The sequence below is a fragment of the Candida margitis genome (assembly GCF_024628925.1).
Source record: "Candida margitis strain CBS 14175 chromosome Unknown scaffold19, whole genome shotgun sequence".
Taxonomy (NCBI): domain Eukaryota; kingdom Fungi; phylum Ascomycota; class Pichiomycetes; order Serinales; family Debaryomycetaceae; genus Lodderomyces; species Lodderomyces margitis.
This window is the reverse complement of record NW_026261923.1, coordinates 54277-76399: the sequence shown is the minus strand read 5'-3', so window position 1 is coordinate 76399 and position 22123 is coordinate 54277. Positions and strand designations below refer to the sequence as shown.

General features: G+C 39.5%; 12 protein-coding genes across 12 annotated transcripts; 4 read left to right on the top strand and 8 right to left on the bottom strand. All coding sequences in view use genetic code 12, as the record gives it.

The window, feature by feature from the left end:
• Positions 1–263: 263 nt before the first annotated feature.
• On the top strand, positions 264–1157 carry YPT7 (Ypt7p; the record flags this gene model as incomplete). The annotated part of the gene is made up of 1 exon (XM_051817853.1): positions 264–1157. One exon carries the CDS (start codon positions 264–266, stop codon positions 1155–1157), a length of 894 nt encoding a protein of 297 aa, XP_051668917.1.
• An 85-nt stretch (positions 1158–1242) lies between these two features.
• MIA40 (Mia40p) lies at positions 1243–2142 on the bottom strand (the record flags this gene model as incomplete). The annotated part of the gene is made up of 1 exon (XM_051817852.1): positions 1243–2142. One exon carries the CDS (start codon positions 2140–2142, stop codon positions 1243–1245), a length of 900 nt encoding a protein of 299 aa, XP_051668916.1.
• Positions 2143–3085: 943 nt separating this feature from the next.
• CANMA_005468 (uncharacterized protein) lies at positions 3086–3478 on the bottom strand (the record flags this gene model as incomplete). Its single annotated transcript, XM_051817851.1, has 1 exon — positions 3086–3478. The coding sequence occupies one exon, from the start codon at positions 3476–3478 to the stop codon at positions 3086–3088; it is 393 nt and encodes a 130-aa protein (XP_051668915.1).
• A 298-nt stretch (positions 3479–3776) lies between these two features.
• CANMA_005467 (mRNA splicing protein) lies at positions 3777–6056 on the bottom strand (the record flags this gene model as incomplete). Its single annotated transcript, XM_051817850.1, has 1 exon — positions 3777–6056. One exon carries the CDS (start codon positions 6054–6056, stop codon positions 3777–3779), a length of 2280 nt encoding a protein of 759 aa, XP_051668914.1.
• Positions 6057–6192: 136 nt separating this feature from the next.
• Positions 6193–7629, bottom strand: CANMA_005466 (protein kinase regulatory subunit; the record flags this gene model as incomplete). The annotated part of the gene is made up of 1 exon (XM_051817849.1): positions 6193–7629. The coding sequence occupies one exon, from the start codon at positions 7627–7629 to the stop codon at positions 6193–6195; it is 1437 nt and encodes a 478-aa protein (XP_051668913.1).
• A 266-nt stretch (positions 7630–7895) lies between these two features.
• On the top strand, positions 7896–8999 carry CDC73 (Cdc73p; the record flags this gene model as incomplete). The annotated part of the gene is made up of 1 exon (XM_051817848.1): positions 7896–8999. One exon carries the CDS (start codon positions 7896–7898, stop codon positions 8997–8999), a length of 1104 nt encoding a protein of 367 aa, XP_051668912.1.
• A 60-nt stretch (positions 9000–9059) lies between these two features.
• On the bottom strand, positions 9060–10415 carry MST1 (threonine--tRNA ligase; the record flags this gene model as incomplete). Its single annotated transcript, XM_051817847.1, has 1 exon — positions 9060–10415. One exon carries the CDS (start codon positions 10413–10415, stop codon positions 9060–9062), a length of 1356 nt encoding a protein of 451 aa, XP_051668911.1.
• Positions 10416–10522: 107 nt separating this feature from the next.
• Positions 10523–11065, bottom strand: CANMA_005463 (uncharacterized protein; the record flags this gene model as incomplete). Its single annotated transcript, XM_051817846.1, has 1 exon — positions 10523–11065. One exon carries the CDS (start codon positions 11063–11065, stop codon positions 10523–10525), a length of 543 nt encoding a protein of 180 aa, XP_051668910.1.
• A 556-nt stretch (positions 11066–11621) lies between these two features.
• Positions 11622–13376, bottom strand: CANMA_005462 (uncharacterized protein; the record flags this gene model as incomplete). Its single annotated transcript, XM_051817845.1, has 1 exon — positions 11622–13376. The coding sequence occupies one exon, from the start codon at positions 13374–13376 to the stop codon at positions 11622–11624; it is 1755 nt and encodes a 584-aa protein (XP_051668909.1).
• Positions 13377–13803: 427 nt separating this feature from the next.
• XOG1 (glucan 1,3-beta-glucosidase) lies at positions 13804–15078 on the bottom strand (the record flags this gene model as incomplete). The annotated part of the gene is made up of 1 exon (XM_051817844.1): positions 13804–15078. The coding sequence occupies one exon, from the start codon at positions 15076–15078 to the stop codon at positions 13804–13806; it is 1275 nt and encodes a 424-aa protein (XP_051668908.1).
• A 4497-nt stretch (positions 15079–19575) lies between these two features.
• On the top strand, positions 19576–20820 carry CANMA_005460 (uncharacterized protein; the record flags this gene model as incomplete). The annotated part of the gene is made up of 1 exon (XM_051817842.1): positions 19576–20820. The coding sequence occupies one exon, from the start codon at positions 19576–19578 to the stop codon at positions 20818–20820; it is 1245 nt and encodes a 414-aa protein (XP_051668907.1).
• A 645-nt stretch (positions 20821–21465) lies between these two features.
• Positions 21466–21798, top strand: RPP1A (ribosomal protein P1; the record flags this gene model as incomplete). The annotated part of the gene is made up of 1 exon (XM_051817841.1): positions 21466–21798. One exon carries the CDS (start codon positions 21466–21468, stop codon positions 21796–21798), a length of 333 nt encoding a protein of 110 aa, XP_051668906.1.
• Between the last annotated feature and the right edge of the window lie 325 nt (positions 21799–22123).

Here is a 22123-nt window from a genome sequence, read left to right as displayed (position 1 = left end):
AATACTTTGGGGCGTGTGAGGCAGAAATCAATACGGTAGCGCGTGTGCTTGTATACAATTTAGACGAAAAAGACGACCATTCATAATAAATCAGTTGGAAGTAGTATCAAGGTGTAATAGTCTCACGGCATCTAGGAGAAACGATCTAAGAGGCAAGGGAGAGAGACTAATAGCCAGTGGTCCATTCATTCATTCTTCTCGCACGTTGGATTCATTTCACACAGTGGATACTCCTATGAATCTTTTGGATATATGACACCCAAATGTCTAGTGCTCAAGATCAAACACATGGAAGTACACAAAGAAAGTTAAAGACCAGCTCACAACAAGCTACAGAGGACGAACTTGAAAACACTCGACCACATACTAACCCCATACCTACGCTAAAAGTTGTGCTACTAGGAGACCTGGGAGTGGGAAAGACTTGTTTACGTTCACAATTTGTTCATCACATGTTCACCAATGCGTATAAGGCAACAATTGGTGGTGATTATCTAACAACAACTATTCAACTACCACCACTAGAAATAGATGAGCCATCCACAATGGCTTTTGAAAGTGAAATTAATGGAAGTTCAAATGCAACCGTAGAGGAGACTCCCTTGACGACGACGACGCTGCTGCTACAGCCGATGCTGTCGGCAAAACCAGCAATTGATAAGGTCAACTTGCAAATATGGGACACGGCCGGCCAAGAACGGTTTAATTCCATATCGCAAGCGTTTTACCGGGGAGCAGATGTCTGTGTCCTTTGCTACGATATCACCAACTACGAATCCGTGTTGAGCTTAAAGGACTGGTTTTCTCGATTTGTACAACATTGTCATGTATCACAACCAGGTGTTATATTAGCGGGGAACAAATTAGATCGAGGGAAAGATCGAGTTGTTGACAAAGAAGAAATCAAGGATATACTCACCAATACTACAGCAACTACTAATATTGGCGACTATGTGTACGATTGGGAGTTGGATTTGCTTGAGGTAAGTGCAAAACAGTTGCCAACGGTGGAGTCGTTATTCACAAGAGTGGGCGAGTTGAGTAGAACTTATTTGCTAGGAGACGATTACGAACGACGAAAGTTGCAAGATTTTGACAATATTGATCTACGTGATGCGCATAAAGAGGTATCTAGCTCTAGTAGATGCGCTTGTTAATGTTAAACTTACTTAGTCGTTGTTGCAAATATAAATGTATATAAAAAAAAAATTTATCGAATAATATACTTAAAATTGACGGCATCTATTTCTTTGGTTTAAGCTTTCCAGAATCAAGACCTTCTTCAATCTCCTTGACAGCTGGCTCAGCAACTTCCAAAACAACATGCTCCACAACCTCGGTGTTGTTCTCATCGTCGCCATTGTACAATTCTTCTTTATACTCGTCTGGATGTTTCTTGAAACAGGTTCTCATGGTTTCGAACTTCTTGACACAATCAATTCCCTTTGGTTCGGCATCAGAAAATATAAAACACGTGAATGCTTCTTTAAATTCCTCCCCACAAGAACCTTGTGCCATGCCGCCCAAGCAAGGACAGTCCCAGTTGATTTCACCGGTTTCTGGGTTATACGCTGTTTCTCCGTCACTGCCTTCGTTCTTGGTAGGCTTCTTTTGGGCCTTTCCCTCAGGATGGAAATTTTCCTTGATATCCTGTCTAATCTCTTTAGACTTTTCCACATTCTTTGGATCACTAGCTTCATGTCTGCTTGTATCATCGTCCAATTGTTTTGAGGCAACATCTCTAGTCTTTGAATCCGAGGCTGGGTCGGTACTGTCAAGACCACCAGCATTTTTGGTATTTATACCCTTTTGTTTCTCAATCTTGGCAAGCTCTTTATCCTCCTTCTCAGATTTCAACCTTTGTTGTTCATCAGCAAATTTGTCTTGTTGTTCAATACCCAAAGCGTCACCTTCTTCAAAAGTCTTTCTCAACTTATCAGCCACTCCAAGCACAGTCTCGTTGCTTATCGAATTTGAGAAACTCATATACCCAACCGCAGCCGCAATTGGTACAATAGCCCCGGCAAGTAATTTTGAATTAAGCTTTGACGATGATGATGTTGATGCATTTGTTGAATAAGATTTGGCCAATCTTGATGCAGTTTGACGTGCAATTGCTGTTTTTGAAAGTTGTCTGTACATTTTCTATTTCTGGGTTGTTTTTTGCAATCAATTGAGTGTACTTCGAATAAAGATTAATTGAAAGATGAACAAAAAGAAGAGGTATCAGTCGTGAAAAAAAGGTACATCCTTGAAGCTTTATATATATGTGTATGTAATTAGCAAATGAACAATCTGGATATATGTAGGAAGTATTATTTGTGTAACAATATTTAGCACTTTCGGTATACAAAGGGATCACTTAGATTGCTGTGAAAAAAAAATAAGGTCAAGTCTTTCTATGGCATTCCAAGATTATGTAATCAGTTCAACTGATTCACTCAGATCATCTAATTACTTTAATAGAGTGCTAGTTGGCTTTTAGATGCTTTTGGGTGGAACTTAATGAGTGGGCATAGATCACACCTTTCATGGCTGCTGCATTATCTTAATAGTACGACTAGGTTGTTCTGAACCTGTGGCAAGTAATGAAGATCACAATACTTGCGGAGAGTGTCGCATTTTGGAAAAACTCGAGAGTGCGACATTCACAAAAGGAGAAGATAAGTCATCGAGGAAGCTTATATGCAGTAGGCAATTTGTTCAGGTGTAGCGTCAGGACTTCTTCCCCATTCAGCGCTGTGGAATGTGCTACTTGGTCAACACTATCCTCTATACTTCGCTGAGTGAGACATGTACCCTCCCCTCCCCCCCAAAAGGCAACTTTGATAGCCCTGAATTTACAAGCGAAACGTGGAAAGAGAAGAACCGTGCAATCAAATGAAAGGCATTATTTTTGACATTATGTAAGAACCATTTTTGTGTAAATCCGTCGCTTCCTCAGAAATTGGTATAAATACTCAAAAGGTTACCATTTGCCAACCCCAAAGAGGTTGAGGAGATTACAACGGTATTCATTACCAAATCATCACATTGAACAGCTATAAACATATGCAAACCAAGCAATCCCATCAATGGCTTTTGCTTAGTCATCTCTTTTCCTATACCTTATGTCCTCCTTCAAGTTGGGTATATATTCAATTCCTTGCTCCTCTTCTTCTGTCTTGTTTGAATGCTCTATAATAGCAGCGTAGGCTATTGAAGCAAGTACGGCAAGTATGGAGATAGCACCAGTCTTTCTCAATAGCTTCAATACCTTCTCGGACTCCTTTGAATTCTCAATATGAGCTTTTCTCCAAAATTCCTTTGTTGATTCTAATCGCCTTTGCGACGTACTTTCAGATGTATTGCTATCGGAATAAGAACGTGTTTGAGTTCGTATTTCGGGCATCATTGGTTTGAGTTCGTGTATCATCATCATTCGGAAAGCCCTGCTGTGTCTCGACCTGGCTAACAATGACCTCAAGATAGTACTCATTATTGTGGTTTATTATAACGGAGGTTTGATAAATTATACTCTGTCAAACGATTGAAACAAGTCAACAGATGGTTCAGATAAACTAGTTGACTCCAATTTACTTTATTTTTTTTTTTGGTTCGGAGGAGTCATTGGAGAGAAAAAAAAAAGTAATTCTACAATCCCCCCCGTTTGGCTACAATTTCCAATTGCTTTTTGCGCGACAAATGATTGTGCGCATCTAGACCTATACTGACAAATAATAAAACCACAATTTCTAAGCTAATTATAATATGCTCACTATATCAAGAGATACGAATTACTTCAAAAAATGTTCAACCAATGTGTCCAATAAAATGGGTTCATAGTCATTTGTTTCAGTGCTATCTGAGTGACTTATCCACAAAACATCGGCATCAACATACCCATATCTGGTAATACATCCCTTGTTCAATCTAAATAACGGCAATCCTGTCACTTGGCGAGAAGAACGACTTAGTTGAGTCAAAGCTATTTTATTCTCCATACAATATTCGATAACCACATCCCGAAAAGTCATTTGAAGCAGGTGACCACTTTGCACCTTGACTGGTTGAAATAACTTATCTGCTTTGGGAAATATTTCATCGTCAAGTTTGGGAATGTCTTGACAGACTGCCAGATCAAAATTTGATCTTATAATGTCCAAGGCCTTGTTCAAATACCAACGTATGAGGTCCTCGAGGTCCTTTGTGATATCTTCCATCAATTTCGTATTAAAATATTGGTACCACTGAGCATACCAGCTCGGGACTGCTTGTGGGTCACGTCTGTAAACTCTGATCATAGTCACAATCCAACTGTTGAAAGCCAAAAACTGCAAGATAGTAAACCTTGTTGTTGGGTCTAGAAACGTGGATAGATATAGAATAGTATCAAACGTGCTAGGGGTCACATCGATGAATGATAAACTTTGAATCCATGAAGCAAGTGACGTCTTGAAAATAGTTTGGAAGCGCATTTCTGTTGTTGACTCGTATAAGGATTCGATTACAGGAACCAAACGATGCATTATATAACTTATTTGCAACTTGGCACTCTGGAAACCTGCTACGTCGTCAAGACTGTACCAAACGGACCCCGTAACGCCAAATGTGAAATAAGATTCAACCTTCGACTCGAGGTGGTACACTGCTTCACTAGTACTATAGTCATCATCTCCAGCAACGAGAATTATTTCCAAAAGGTCTAAAGACTTTTCGGATAAAGTTTCATCGGTAAGCAAGTCCCAACTGTCCACCTTTGCATCAAAGTGAGGAATAATCACAGATTTAACAATTCGGTTGAACACGCAGTTCTTCAAATTGGCACAGCCGCTATCTAACCATATGGAAGCTACCGTAGTCAAAATCTCATCAGTGGCAGTTTCACCGTCACAGCTGATTGATTTATGTTCCAATAATCTATCAAAGCTCAGTCTAAAACTGTCAAACAAGTACGCGTAAAATTTAGCCAGGATGTTGTATTCTGGGTTTAACAATTCTGTATACTTGTTTAAAGTAGGCACAACGACTTCCTTTTGGTCATCGTAATTGTCTAAAGGGATACTAGCCAATGACTGTAGCTTTGATTGCAAAATTGTCACAGCCATTGACTCGACAATATCGTCATCTGACAATGACAACTTCGACAAGTCTTTCAAGGTTTGCTCTACTCGTTCATCGCCTGGTTCATTTGTCAGGATTTCCTCCCACTGTTTTGCAAATGAAAGTAGCTCTTCGTAATGGTCCTCTATTGAGTTCTCTTCATCTAACTGCCCCAACTCACCCTCCAACAATCTTTCTTCTGTGTTTAGCTGAAATATGTTGCGCCATATGTCTTCTAGATGGCCATGCTCATATCTTAGCGAATCGATATCATCCTCTGTTGCCGTGAATCTTAGTGATCTTGCCCAATCCTTGAGAGAAAAGGACACGTCTACACCTAAATTGACGAAATCCAATACCAATTTGTAAATTTGAGATGTCAACAGTTGGAGTTCGCTCGGTCGGTCATCGAATTCATTAGAAAATCTCCCATTGTTTCGGCTGATCCTACGCCTGTTGTTGTATGGAGACAGCCCTGTTGCTCCTTCTTTTTTTGAATGCCGGTCTTTCTTTCCCCCAACTCCCAATCGGCCCATGTTTGGATTTGCTCCAAGGGGATCAAGTATTCCTGATTGCTTTATACCTATACCTTTCCCCTCTTCATATCCCATCTTTTTCATCAACAATGCCCCTATACCGTACTTTGCATATTTCGTTGAAATTGTATGGTCATCTGATGGCTGATCCGATTGTTGGTTATTTGATGAGTCATCCAGATGCTCGCTATATCCTTGCTCCAGATCACATGGGTGAGCGGGTGATAAAAACATTGAGTCTACCTTATTCTCTTGTGTAATGTCGTCGTCATCCCTATCCATATTGGTATCATCATCCTCTAAGTCACTGTATTCGCTGTGGATCGACATCATCATGGATCCCATTGTCTTACCAATCAGACTGTCATTGTAATCATCTTGCTTCGATAACAGTCCAGGTTGCACAAACGATATCTGACCTCTTTGTTTGTGTGCCATAGCATGTCCATCTGTCGCTTTGATGGAAAGAAGATTTTAGATCTGAAAATGGGTTTTTCTTGCGCGTGCTACTTCGAACAATCAACTTTTCTACAAAACAGTTTACGAGTAACCCTTTAAAGGGCTTGTCACTTATTTAATTTTCCTTTAGTGATCTAATCAAATCTAACAAATACTTCTCCTCTCCATCGTTAAACTTTTCAACTCCATCTTCTTTTTGTATATGTTCCAATCCCTCTGTTATGACCTGCACAACCGTTGGCATCTCATCCTCCCCTGGCAACTTAAATTCCCTTGGAATGAACTCCCCATATTTTGTAAGCCAAGATTTTCTGTGATTTGTTTCTTCAAGTTGCATACGATACAACTCCTCATGCAAAAAGTCTCCGATCCTCTTCAAAAATTTCTTTGGATATATAAATTGTTCATGGTGTAGCTCCGTTAGGTATTTCGTTTGATATATATCAATGAATTGGGTATAGTGGAAGATCAATTGCTTAATAGTCTCTGAATAAATATCGCACGGTGAGAGCTCGGCGAGCGTTGCGTCAGTAATTGAGCACGTTTGTAAAATGATTACTGATTCTTGTAGTAGCACTAAAAACTTTGGTAAGGAACTCACTTTAAAGTTTCTCATTTTCACCATTTCCGCCTTTACAAGGTTGCGCGTTTTGTCAACAAAAGAAGCATACTGCAGGAATGTCTTGGTTGATTTTGTCTCATTAGTCAATATAATTTCGTAAATTGCGTTGAGTTCTTTAAAAACCTCTCCCAATTCATTTGCGTCATTGGCTAGAACTTCGATGTTAACATTCACATTGCTGCTAGGCAAGGATAGCAACTCCACGGCTTTATTGCATTGGTCAAAATGATTGGTCAACATCTGTAGAATCGAAACTAACTCATTCTCTAGCGCTTGATTTTCTTTTAGAGTAGTTCCCAAAACACCCTTCGACTCTAATATATTCCCATGCGCAGTCCTTAGTTCAATCTGAATTGGTCCTAAGCAGTCAAATTCTTTATCAATGACGCTGTATTGCGCGGTGAACTGTTGAAACGGGGTCAAGATGCCTTTTTGGAATTCATCCAGTAGCAATTGCTTAACCTTGGTACAATTTGTACGGTATATGTTAATGTTTTCTTTGATAAGATCAATTGACTCTGTTGCTATAAAGTCGAGCAAAGTCTTCAGTGTCTTTTCGCTGGAAGTTAAAACAAACGCTGGTACTTTGATATTCCTCATTTTCGTGGTTATGGCGTCCAATTCCTCCAAACTAGGGTCTAGCATACCTTCTATGTCAATAAATACTCTATCAACATGATCATTCAACGTTTTTTTCAACCATTTTATCTGGTTGTCCACTAATTCATATTGGTTCTGGTAAGCCTCAAACAAATACTCAACAGACTCTAATTCACTCGGTAGTTGAACGGTCAATTCTTCTAGAGTCTTTTGCAACGACGACTGTGCGACGGTGCACACCTTCTGAGCTTTTCGCAATGTTTCCTCTGCCTTGCCTCGCCACTGTACGGCTTGATTAGCGGTGGCTCCAACGTGAGAGCCACTAATCATTTAGATGATTAAGTGTTGTTGTTGCTTATCGCTCCACACACTAAAGTGATATAAAGCTGTTTCGATAATCGAGATTAAACTGACTACCTCCACTTCAATGAAATGAGACTCCTTTGTTTGTTATCATACGGCAATTAGATGAACACTATGTTTTCCTATGGCGTAAAAATGAACGTCGACTCTTGCCACAAGAAAAAAAAATGAAAAATAGAATGAAGTAAACTTTGGTAATCATTTCCTCCCACCAATAATCACCAGCAAATTCAATGTCAGGAGTAGCAGCTCTCAAAGCCCTACGTCGTGCTGCCATTTCCAAAGACCCCGTCAAACTCTTCAATGAGGCCGGTCAAGAGACAGAGCTTATTCAAGAAGCCACTGAGGTTCAATTTGGCGATAATGAAAAAAAGTACGAATTGGACTTGAAGACAAACTTCTACAATGACGATGAACCACAGGATTTAAAATCAGTAGTGTTTTGTTGGATTGAAGAGCAAATCCCGGATGTTGATTACAAGTCCAAGGCGAGTGAGCATAGGATACCCGCGTTTGCATATTTGCAGAGATATGACTTGATAACTTGGTTAAAGGGAACTATCGACACTTGTCAGTTTGTTAAGGAAGAGAAAGACGATGGAAAAGATGAGACATCCAAAGCTGATGCCAAGACAGATGCTAATAAATCAAAAAAGCACAAACTTGACGATCCACAGTTGGATCGAATCAGTCAATTTGAAAGAGAGTCTGTTGACCATAACGCCGTATTGAGAGGTTCCAAAAACATTGACTTTAGCTATCTAATATCAGATGCAAAGAAGTTTATGCACGAGTTAAAGCGTGCTAAACCTACCAGCAAAGGGAACAAGAGTGCAAGTGGACCAAAGAAACAGCCAATCATCATTGTATCTCCTGCTACAACAGCTCTTCTTTCGTTATCCAATATAAAAGAGTTTCTTGAGAATAGCCGCTACACCGAACCTGTTCCAAGTAATAGACCACATTCAGGTGTTGTAATAGTCAACCATCCATCAGACAGATTAATTTCAAGTGGTCAAAAGATTATGGTAGTTGATAATGTTGATTTGTTCACCAACCCAGACTACTGGAATAGAGTCATTGCAATTTTCACCACTGGCCAAAGCTGGCAATTTTCAAAGTACAAGTTTTCCAAGCCAGAAATTTTATTCCAAAAGTACCAAGGATACTACTTGGGATACCAAGGAGAGGCCACGCCGCCTCAGATAAAGGATTGGAATGTACATGAAATCAAGGTGGACAGAGGTGAAAAAAGATTCAAGGATAAGGTGATTGTTCGGGATTTTTGGGCTGAAATAGACAAAATACTTGTCAATAAGGGATACAACAGGCTGTAGATGTAGTGAACATAATGTACAAGTCTTTCAAAATACAAATCTATTTACAGTTGTATACAATTACTGATAACTCCTTTCCAAGTCTATAAACTTGTGATAAATTTCTTCACCTGTCAAGTTTGAAACTTTTCGATCATCTCTGGACCTAATTGAAAAAGTCCCATTCGCAATATCTTTATCTCCGATCAAGATAATATACGAATACCCACTCTGGATAGCCTCTTTAGTCCTGTGTCCAACAGTTGCCGCCCTCTTATCAACATCAACGTGAAAGTTAAACCCAGTTAAGGGAGATATTTCATCTTGCGAGTTAATAATATCTCCACATAATTTACGCTGTAATTCTTCTGCCTTTTCGATATGTGACTCATTAATAGGTATAATCACTGCCTGTCTGGGGTTTATCCAAAACGGCCACTTTCCTTGATAATGATCCAATAAAATGGCAAAAAATCTTTCCAAAGACCCAAACACGGCTCTGTGGATAAGAATGGGCTGGTTGTTTCTTGACCCATCCTCAGCAACATATTTCAAATCAAATCGCTTTGGTAATTGAAAGTCCAATTGAATTGTGCCAACTTGGTGCTTTTTATCAAATGCGTCCGTCAAAAGAACATCAATCTTTGGGCCATAAAATGCTCCATCACCTTCCCTAATCTGCCAGCTGCCTGTTTCCGTGCTTGCATCTAACACCTTTTTTAATTGGGTTTCTGCCTCATCCCAGGTTGCAATTTCGCCAATATACTTATCTGGTCGCGTGGACAAGTAATACTCAACCTCATTGATTCCAAACACACCATAGGTGTTTTTGATCAAATCCAAAGTATTTTTTATCTCCTGGTCAATGTGACTGACATTGCAGAATATGTGTCCATCATCTTGGTGGAACCTACGTACCCTTGTCAAGCCACTTAACGCACCACTGGCTTCGTTTCTATGCAATGAACTAAAATCGGAATATCTTACCGGCAATTCATTGTAACTACGATCAAATTTGGCAAAGATCATACAGTGGCTCGGACAGTTCATTGGCTTTAACCCATACTCGTGTTCTTCTATGGATTCATGCGGGATCTCTTCCTTTGACATGTCAAACCCAACGACTTTGAACATGTCGTCCTTGTAATTATCCCAATGTCCTGATTTCTTCCACAACTTAGTCTTGAATATCAACGGGGTGACGACTTCCTGAAATCCATACTTTATTTGCTGGTTCTTCATAAACTGAATTAGTTTGTTTAGTATTCTGGTTCCATGTGGTAAAAAAAAGATCGATCCAGGTGAAGCTGCGTCTGTTGTGTAAAGCAACTGTTTATTGGAGATAGCATGATTGGTATTGGTTGAAGATTCGTCCCTGATATTGGTTGATAGGAGTCTACGGGTGCACCGCCTAATACCTATGTTCCTGATGATCATATTGTTTAAGGCTAAAGGTTACATATGTGGTTTTCTTTTTCACTTCTATTTTTTTTCTTTCCAACCATTTTTTGATACTTCGTATATACACCTACGATATCTACCCTCTAGGTCTCCACTTTGACCTCTGGGATTCCAGCAGATACTATCCTCTCTTTACCACTCTCTGATTCACTGCTTGTTACCTTGGCACTGCTCATTTGTTCGTCTTTCAGCCCAGGCTCTTTTCCTTCGTATGCCGTGTATTTCATTTTAAACCCGGTAAAACTCTTGAACTGTTTCTGTTTCTTCACCCAGCGTCTGCACGGCTTACCCGACTTATCTAGCACGTAAAGTGCGGGATTTATACTATTCATTGTAAGGCCTGACGTGGAATCACCCTTGAGCCCAACATTAATCTTATACTGGCTGATTCCTGATCCACTTGCGCCAGTGCTGTTTGCATTGTTCGATGGACCGGGTGTGCCTGTACCTTCCGGAGCCGGTGAAGATCTCTGCAGATTTGATATGGAGGGGCTTATTCCCTTCTTCTCTTCTTGGGCTATCTTCTTTAACCGTGATTTTGACACATAGGGATCAAACTTGGGTAAAGTCGCGAGGTACTTGGATGATAGTCTTAGCTTCACCCATAATCGTCTAGCAGCAGCCATTATATCTTGCGTGTGAGAGAATAGATGTTTGTAATGAGGAATCCTCAAACTGCTGATTCAAAGGTTTTTGATGAAAACCAAAAAAAAAAATGAAACTATCATTGATTTCATGTTTTGTGCCACACTTGACCTCCCCATGCCATTATGTCGAGTGAGAGCCGGCCTGCACCGTTGAGAGACAGATTACCATCACGTATCGATCTTTTTGAAGACAACTTAAAGTTGGACATAAGAGCACATCAGAGGACCTATGAAGGTGCGTACACCAGGACAGCAATTGGGTGCTTTTCCTTTTCAATCTTGATTATCAAGCTATTTTCAAAGGAGTTTTTACCAATAGGTACAATGTACACGATCTATGGGTGTATTCTCTACTTCATCGGAGTTTACAAGTCAATGCACGTTGATGTGTTCTACAATCCAGAGAAGGACATGGAAATGTACAAGACGGGGGGTGATTATGTATTGGTTTTGTCCATCATCAGTTTATGCTGCTATATCGCTCTTTTGGTTCTTATTTTGAAAATGTGATTCCTTAAAAAAAGCGAATTTAAAATCAAGCCAATGTACCCAACCCAACGAGGACCAACTGTAGAAATAACTGAAGCGACCAAAATCCTACCCTTTTCATCCTTATCAACCTCGCTTCCTCATCAGCAACGTAGTCGACGAAATTGTCATACACCTCCTCAGATATGTCGTCCATAAGAAGCGAATCATAAACCGTCCAGGAACCGTCAAAGTCTTGTATGTTTTTCACCACTCTGTTGTGGATCTCAATGAATGTGTTTTTGGAGTTGATATACGCCACAATTGGTCTAATAAGTGCATAGTTAATGTACGATAATTCGGGTGCTTTAAACGGTACCGTTGCTCTCACGTTGTTTAGCCTTATAGTTAGATCTAAAACAAAGTATTTTGAAATGTCGGTGTAATCGTCGTGGGTTAAACGGGTATGCATATCTGGGTGTTTTGATTGAACTTCTGGGTTCTTATACCTCGTAGCTTCTTTTGTAATCGACTCGGTGATCATATTTACAATTTCTTTTACACCTATCTCGTTGTTATCCTCTCGAGGCACCATGATTTCACCAACCATATCCACCTTACCATCTGTAATCCAACCAAATGGACCTTCTAGGCCCCTATTCAAATGATCAATGTTTAGCGCATCAACCCGTAGGCATGTTATTCTTTTCCATTTGCTCGGTGGGCTCTCTCTTCCTTCATCATTGAATGAAAAATCGCTTAGCCTTTGCTTTTTATGTACAGTGAACAACGAATTGTCATAAGAGCCACTCATGACCTCGGCATTCAAAAAATCGTAAAACAACCAGTGTTTTCTCAATTTCGACAACTCGCAATTATATATCGAAACATCAAACGGCCTAAATCCATTCGGCTGTTTCAATTCGAATAGCACATCCTCCATTTTGAACTCCTCGAATTCGAAATCGCCCGGTTGGTACACATTTTTGTAATTTGTAGCATCATCATCTGGGTCCCAACGCACGTGTGTCCGGTCCACCACTCCTCTAACTCCCTTCATATCCAAAGTCTCGATCATTCCTGTACCGTTGACCCATTTATTAAACGACAATGAAATATTGACCTCTTCTATCGTTAGATCAAATTGCGTATAGTTTCCGTCGTCTTCAAATATATCTTCCTCATCAGCAACTACGCCTGTATCACTCACGAGTAAACTTTTCTCGTATTCCTCCTGCTGTGATCCTTTGATGAACTTTTCAATCTTCTTTGGCCTTCTACTGACAAAGCACTTTCGGAAACTAATCTTTCCATCCGACCAGCCTGGGACTATGGCGCTTTCAAAAGTAACTGTGATATTTGAATTCTTTGTAATTAGTTCTCCAAATTTTCTGGCCACAAACTCCTGCGCAAACACAGTGTTGGCGGTAAAGATCACGAGGGAAAAGAATGTAGTTGTTGCAACAAAGAACAAAAACACGTTCCCTACAACTATCCAGGAAAAAAATGCCGAGTAGTCATCGGTATTGAAAGGCCGGTTTGATTTTTTCAAAAGCCATTTAAGACGTATTTTAAATCTGGAATACATGTTGGTTGCTTTTGCTAATAGTTGCTCCTTGGTCACGACCTTCGGTGAAATATCCAGTTTCTTTGACACGTCTTGCCTTTCCTCATTCGATCTAATCGGGTGGACTTCTTTTGCTTCCATTTTATGGCTCGTCTTTTTATTCAATTGTTGTAGAAGAATCGAAGTTTGGCTGATTGCTCTATACGGCACGAATTTATACGCTTGTAATTGTGGCGATCGTATCCAGGATTGCATCGCAAATTGGAGCGAGCCACGTAAGTATTTCCTTGTGCATCGTAGTAGATGATTCTGTATAAGCGTGCTCATCTGGTCTATGCAATCTAGCTTTATGAAAGGTATGGTACAATTCTGTCACGAAATCCTCAATTTTGCAGAAGAACATGAGAAGAGACCACAAAAAGACCTAAAAAAGAAAATGTTCACATCCATTAACTACACATCAACTCTATGCGACAGCAATGCTTCGTGTAATAACACAGTGACGTATAGTTAAGAAGGCCTAAAAACGCTAGTATACACTTTCAAAATAAAATTTATTAATAAAAAAACCAAGCCGACTTACTTTTACTTCTTTCGATCTATCAAAAACCAAAACCAAAACCAAACCATGGAATTTTCCCATCCAAATTTTAACCAAATTATACATTAATCCTTTCACTCTTTAATTGCTTGGGAAACCACACTGATTAGGATATTGTCTGTCAGTCAAAGGTTGTGGGAAAATACCGGCGGCAGTCAATTTTTGGAAATCCCATTCAATTGCATTTTCTGTCTTCCAGTTCCAGAAAATCCATCCACCAGTGTACTCATAGGCATCCAATTGTGCTTCAATGTATTTACGGACATTGGTTTTGTACTCTTCCGGCCAATTTTCCAATTCCAAGTACTGCTGACAAGATCCAATGTATGGTGATCCATCGTATTGCCCTTCGTAACGAGCACCTCTTCTTACACCATTCACCCAAGTGGCACAGTCAGTCAAAGCAGCTGACCATTCACCTGTAATGGTCCAGTAGCTTTCCTTCTTGGTGTCCCAACCCCAATTACAAGCAACAGAAATGTGGTCATTAATATCACGTTCTAACTCCAGGGCAGAGAAAACTTGGTAGTGGTGGTGGTCCAAAACGACATTGAATGCGTTGTTGCCGATGGAAAAGTCGTCCCAGAAACCAATAGCTTCAAAGGCATCGTGAATAACAACTGGTATATTTGATCCAGTAGATCTTAAAGCACTGTATCCATCTTGGTAGAACTGTTTAAGTTCATCAACATTTAAACTTGGACCCAATGGTTCATTGATTAATTCGATACCAATCACCACATCAGCATAGCAATCAGCTCCGTATTTTTGAAATATGGTGTTCAAAACATCATTGGTAACTTGCACATTTCCGTCAACCTTTTGCCAGTCTATAGTATCTCTTAAACCTGAATTGTCAAATCCATTCTGCGAGCCTGGTGCACCGTGCAAGTCAACCCACACTTTAAGATTGTGGTTTCTGGCCCACTCCAATGCTCTATCAAAGTATGGCACTTGGCCTTGAACATATGGATCATCATCCAATAATTGGAATGCCCAGTATCCAATTGGGATACGCACAGTGTTAATGCCTAGATAACTAATTTGTTCAAAGTCAGCTTCGGTGTACCATGTATCCCAGTGCTGCAGCAAGACTTTTTCAGCAGCCTCTGTACCCAATTGCTTGGTAAAATGGTATTCATCCACGGGGATATTGTTTTCGTTATCTCCAAATAACCAAGATCCAAACAAAGATGGGGTAATATATGCCTCGAGAACAAACCAACCGCCCAAGTTCAATCCACGCATGGTTTGATCTTGGTAGTTCCAAGGCACACTTTGGCCTCTTTTCTCCGGATTAATAGCTAATGCATATATGCAAGAAACGAGTAGGGTGAAAACGACAAATGACTTCATTGTAATTTCTCTTTCACGGTGTTGTAACTGTCTTGTTTAGCAACTGAAAAGGATCAGCTTTTTTTTTCTAGTTTCAAACTGATTATATGTGATCTGTTTCTTGTCTGTATAAAGAAACTGCAAAAAAAATAATTAAAACAAAAATTATTATTAAATGAAGCACAAAAGACAATCAAAACTAATTTAAAAAATGCTCCGTACAAGAAATTGCAAACTGGATTCAACGAGTGGTGTAGTGTTTTTGATGTTAATAAATTAACAATCTGAAAACTGCCACCTGTATATGTGAAATAAACGGTAACGACGTGTGAAAATGGGCGCTAATATATAAATGAAGTCACAAGAAAAGAAAGAAACTTCAGTTGCAGCTTAGGGTAGAACAATTCGCCTGCGCTGTATTATTCTTGTTATTTGTAGAACAAATTGGAGTTGTGTTTAATCTAGCTCTTGTGAATGCTGAGGCTTTAAATGTAACTCAATGCTGTAAAATGTGTGAATGCGCGTTACTCCTTCGAAATATATTCGGTGCGATCAAAAGTGTAAGAAGGAGGCGGTGGTGTTGTTGTTGTTCAAAGCGATTGAGACAAGTTTGTTCTGTTAAAGCAAATGTAGCAGCATTCATCGAAGAGAATGGGAAATTTGAGATACTTTTATACACCTCTATGATGGAATTTATTTTTTGAAGGGAAAGGAGTAGAAATAAAATTGCACCTAGAGAGTGGGTTTAGTGTCTGTTTCTTTCTCTTTGTATTTTTAGTCTGCATTGTTGTTTTGCAGAAGATCAGAAAATTTTAGAGTAAGAGATATGTGTGAAGCAACATACCAATAGCGTTATTGTCTTTGATTAAAAGATTGTTGTGGTAATGTGTCATGGGTTAATTGTGTGTTTGTTTTTTTGTTCAAGTTTATTTTTAACCCTTTGTTTTAGGGTTTATTTTTGTTTACTGGCTTAGCTAATAATACACAGAGAGAGGACACATAATGCATACCAAAATAAACTGAATGTGCTTTTAGTGTGGCGGCTACTCTCTAATCTTTGTATTATACGCCGTGAACAATAAAATATATTTCTTGTTGCTGAAATTGGGTTACAAAATCAAAGCGCATAGGGAAATGGCTGGCTCTCACTATTGTCGCCATTAAATCCGACCCCCTTTTTTCTTCTGAAACCTCGTTGTAAAGAGACCGACAACACTTCTGAGCCCAGCATGACCCCAGCTCCACTTACTCCACCCACAAACTTTCTTCGATGCTGGGGTTTTGCGTGACTACGTCTTTTCTTTTGCTACCGACGAGACAGTATTGAAAATACCCCTTCGCTTACACTTGTAAGTTCGAAGTTAGGTGTGAATATTTGGCGCTGATTCGTAATTCACCAGAGAACACATTCGTGTCTTTACCTACTCCGATAAGAGTGTCTATTGGAGCCAAAAGTCAAAATCATTTGTGTGACATTTCTCAGGCCCTTTGGTATGCCAAGCAACCAGGGCAAGGGCCGCGTGTTTCATGCACAGTGCAGAAGAAAAAAAAAATTGTAACACTAAATCAAAAGGGGTGCCTCCCTCTAGCTTTGAGCTGTGTAATCACTTTCCTACCTTTCACCTGTATTGTAGTTGCTGGTGAAGTAACTTACCTTGTCTATTAGGCGATGGTGTCAAGCAGCATTCTGCTGCAAGACTTTTGGTATTTTTACATTTGTTTATCGGTGTTATTTTCGCACGCAGTTGAGCTTTTAGACTTGGAACAATAGAGCGTCTAAAAATAAAAGATAAAAGATAAAAAGTAGTTCCGGGATCATAACACATACGAATTCAAATATCAAATATCCGAGAAATTGAGCGAAATGAATTGGTTGTATATGGTAGTTACAGTGATACGGTTGACACTCGGTGTGAGCGACGCAACACTCTGCCATTTATGAGGAAGACGACCTGTTTGTTCGTTCATTGTGGTGAAAAATGGCTGATCCCCCCACCCCCGTGTATATGATACTTTCGGGATTCTTTGTATTGTTGCATGGCATTGTTTGATTACATCATTTTAAGCTTTACAAGAACAATGGGAAAAAGTGAGGGGATTAGTAGTAAAGAGGAATTTCTCGTCGTTTGCGCTGCACCTACAAGCAAACAACCTTAGCATACGTTTACATATTAGTCTTGGCTTATTCCTTCTGACTGGCCGAGTATGAGAACTGTAGTTTTGGCTCTCGTTTACTACACTCAGTTGTGTGGCCTCTATTCAAGTTGCATTTAATTCAAAACCTCCTTTCGCATATTTTAGTTTGCAAAGTTTTTTGTACCACACAAAAGAAAGAATTTTGTGGTTATGCACACAACAATGCAGAAGGGGATAATGGTTGCTTTCCTAAATTCTATTTGCTTCCTCTTTTGGATGAAAATTTCATTAATTGATTATTTAAATAGACTTTTTTTAACCGCCCCACCGCAAAGCTGTCGCAGTTTTGTATTCCACGACTCTTTGTTTTTTTGCTCAGAATCGCCCATACTTTAAAATCTAGATTACAAGCGTTTAATTGGTTTGCAAAGCAATTAATCCGAAGAGGTTATGTTCTAACCAATCAATCTAATCAAAACAAAGACCACTTTTCTTCCAAGTTTTAGGTTTTTTTAGAGCGGTTTCGACAATTATGGCGTGTTTTTCTTCACCACTTAATAATGGCTTCATGTCGAGTGACGAACAATTGTAAACACACGCACGTACGCACACGCTTTCTCTCGCTCTCTTTATTGTCTTGCTTATAGTTTGCAACAACTTCAATCATTCTGCTCCGTTTGTTTAATCAACGAATGTTGGAACCTTTTGTGGCATACTCTATTTGAAAGTTAAAGAGCGCGTTCCGGAATTAAAATGGTTGCGCGTCTATTTTTATTTTATCGTATATACTTTCTACGTTCTAGAACGTGTTACTTTGCATCTAATCGACCACAACGGTGAAAACATGATTTTGCGACTAAGAGGCAGTATAGAGACGGCTCAGGGGAAACCGGCAAGGAATGTGGCTTTTATTTTTTTTTTTTGAAGAGCGCTTTTTCGAATAAAACAAATTTTGGCATCCAAGAACCACGTTTCTTTTCCCAAGAACAATTGAAGTGAAGTATCTAAACCATGGCCTCTTTACTATAGCCGCCCATTTAAGTAAGATGCATTCCCTTTTCAGAAATCCCTATACTCGAAACGTGTGAATAAAGGTAAATAAACAAAAGCAAACTAAATCCTGAGACAATGGGTCGGTGCGCAACCAGATAAACAATAGCAGTGTGCATACAAGGGTCTACTCTTTGTTGTAGCCAAATTTATTGTCGTGTTGTAACGAGTTTGAGGGTAAGAAGTAGCGGCGATAGACGAGAGAACTGAAGTATTAGAATCGCTTTTACTGAAGATCGGTGAGCGTTGGTAGAAGCAGTAGTGTGTCAACTTATTTTCGTAACCGGCTGGTATATAGTGGCTGTGCTTAGGACACGCAGATCTCTGAAAAAAACACAATAGTCTACAGTAGCATTAGTTTGTTTATAGAGTAATACGTGCTGGAAACCAGTACGAAGACTTGAGTAATTACTTGATGTAACATTTACAAAACCGAGAAGAATAGCGCCTTTTAAAGGGGCGCTATAGCATATCTTGCAAAAACAAAAGTCATTGCAAAAGGAAGTAACTGAAAGCCCCAGGGGAATCTCTTCAGTTTTGACGTTAATGCTATAGAACGTCATATGAGCCAATCAAAGATAAAGCAAACATCTAGAACTTGAAATCGAACCTAATCTATGAATCGGCCTCACAAACCAATTGGGGAATGAGCTTTTAGTACCTAGAAGACTTCCTTGAAGCCCTAGTGACTTCAACTTTAAGAAATCTACGTTTATTTTATTCTAATGGCACAGTATCATGGAAAAGATCACTGCGTCCAGCCATAGAGCAAATGTCGCAGAGAAAATAGAGTGATATTATAAATGCCCAATTCCCCCCTTATGACATAAGATTATAAGAGTTGTAAAACTAGACAGTCTTTACACCAGCAATACAGTTTCTTCATTACAGTTTGACAAAAAGTGCATCAATGTCGGAGTTGTTATCCCCAATTGGTAATGCATTTGAGTTTCTTTCGACAAGACTTTGGATGAACAGAACCGGTAAAAAGGAAAAAAGAAGGGATTTGGCACAATGAGTCGGCATAATCATAAAACGTGTAATAAGAAGTACATCCACTTCAAAGTCACATAATTTGAGTCACAACTATCTCACTTCATACTACCAGTGAGTCATCATCGGAGGTACTTCTCGGCTTTTGTGATACTTCAAGGGGGCCGAAATGCACAAAATAAAAAAAAGCTTTGATCAAAAGAGGACTACCAACCTCACGAGTCATTTATAAATTGCACCGCTAAATTCCCACTTTAACTTCATACCGTTTGATCTCTTACTATGTTTTCCTCTCTACTCAACCAGTTATCACTAACATCGTCAAAATCACAGAAACCCATGGAGAAATTTGGCAAGGAGTTTAGGGCAAAGTACTTTACCAATTTAGATAAGGATGTATACCCAGTAAACCATGGATCATACGGATTAACACCTACACCACTCCATGAGAAGTACTTGGAAATTATCACCAATCACGCTAGCTACCCCGATAGATACATGAAGCAGGAGCAGAGGGAGAAATATATTCAAAGTTTGCAAGCGTTATCCCAGATCTTGAACTGCGACTATCATAGTTTGGCTATTGTTGAAAACGCAACCACTGGTATCAACACAGTTTTGAGAAGCTATCCTTTTCAGAAGGGGGATTCAATCGTTATGCAAAGCACAGTATACGGAGCATGTGGAAATACTGTCAAGTTTTTGAAAGATCAGTATGAGATTGACTTTCATGTAGTTGAGATAAACTACCCCATAACTGATAAGGAAATTGTGGCCAAGTTTGAAGCAGTATTCAAGGGGGTGAAGCCAAAATTGTGCATGTTTGATACAATTTCATCAATGCCAGGTGTCATCTTTCCCTACAACGAAATGACACAATTGTGTCACAAGTACAAGGTTTTATCGTTGATTGATGGTGCCCATGGAATTGGATGTATCCCCCAGGACTTGTCAGCACTCAGACCCGATTTTTATGTTAGCAATTTGCATAAGTGGTATTTTGTGCCCTTTGGTTGTGCTGTATTGTATGTTGATCCGAAACACCACAAGTATATCCATACTTTGCCAGTAAGTCACTCGTACTTGCCATCTACTATTGAGTTATCCAAAGAGGACGAAAAGAACAGATTGGTTGATCGGTTCTTCTTCACTGGTACCAAAAACTTTGCCTCAATTGAAGTAATTCCTTACGCGTTGGAGTTTAGACAGCAGGTCTGCGGAGGTGAAAAGGCCATCTATGATTACTGTCACAACTTGGCTGTACAAGTAGGTGATTTGGTCAGTAAGAAGTGGGGGACATCTGTTTTAGACCAGAAGAATGCTACCCAAATTAGTACGATGGTGACAGTGCCAGTACCTATCGAGGTATCTGCATTCATCGAAAACTGGACCAAGTATGATAATTTGGTTTATGCCAAGTGTTTTGATAAAATGGCCTACACGCCATGTATTGCACATAACGGGAAATTGTTGGCTCGATTCTCGTGTCAAGTTTATAACGAATTGAGCGATTACGACTATGCCAGTGATGTGTTACTCGAAGCTTTAAATGATGTTACTAAGGAGGAGAAATTGATGAGGTAGAGATTTATAGTAACTATGGTTACTCAGATATATTAGAGAATTAAATGAAAGCAATAGACATATTCTGTCACCACGTAGGTTTTTGATCCCCTGGTCAAACTTTACTCTGCTGTACAGCGGAAAGAGCACTGTTAGGAACTGCAGTCAGCAATACTTTAGTACCTGTTTACGCAAAAGGGTTTTCCTTGTTACATTTCCCAATAGGGGACTAGGTGAAGCTTTTTTGCATAATTTGCATTCAATTTCTCCGAAGTTAAAAGCAAGAACCCAGAAATTAGAATTACATATCAAAACAATCACAATCAACAAAAAAAACATCTACATAATTTCAGCTTATGGTAATGTAAACCGCTAAAGCTAAAATACTCGCAATTGGAATAAGCTGTTTCTGCTACTCCAAGAAGTCCTCACTGCGATTCTACTTGGCAGCATCTTAAATTTCACAAAGAAACAAAAAAGCCCTAAATTTTTTCACGTGCAAACACATTGCGCAGTTCTCGCCTATGGAGTCGTGAAAAAAAAATCTACATTTGCAACAAAGGGCCTATCACTTCGGGCTCTTCCTTTACACAACCAAACTAAGAAATAGTCTGCTTTGCTTAATTCGATTATCTCTAGTTATTACATTAGCACAAATCACAGAAAATGTCCACCGAAACTGCTTTATCATACGCTGCTTTGATCTTGGCTGATGCCGATATCGAAATCACTTCCGAAAAATTGTTGTCCTTGACCAAAGGTGCCAACATCGAAGTTGAAGGTATCTGGGCTGATTTGTTCTCCAAGGCCTTGGAAGGAAAAGACTTGAAGGAATTCTTCTTCAACTTCTCCGCTGCTCCAGCTGCTGGTGCCGCTACTGGTGCTGCTGCTGCTGCTGGTGACGCTGCCGCTGCCGGTGGTGAAGCTGCTGAAGAAAAGAAGGAAGAAGAAGCCAAGGAAGAATCTGACGATGACATGGGATTCGGTTTATTCGATTAAACTAATTATATTGTGTCTGAATAGGAATCGTATTATAAACTGCATTCGCAAGAGTTGTTTCAAAATACAATGGAAATATTGGGAGTTTGTTGCTACTACATTGGTGAATAGATTTTAAGTTTTCTATATAATAAAACAATGCTTAATTCTTGTTAATGGAAGTCGTAGAGCGTATAGAGATTATATTTGACAGATGACAAGTATAGGCGGAACCACTTCAGTCTTCGCAACTGCGTGAAGCTCTTTACTCATTTTAATACTCTGACGCAATATCAATCAAGCTTTGCTACATCGCCTATGCTCTACATTTTACCTTCCTAATACA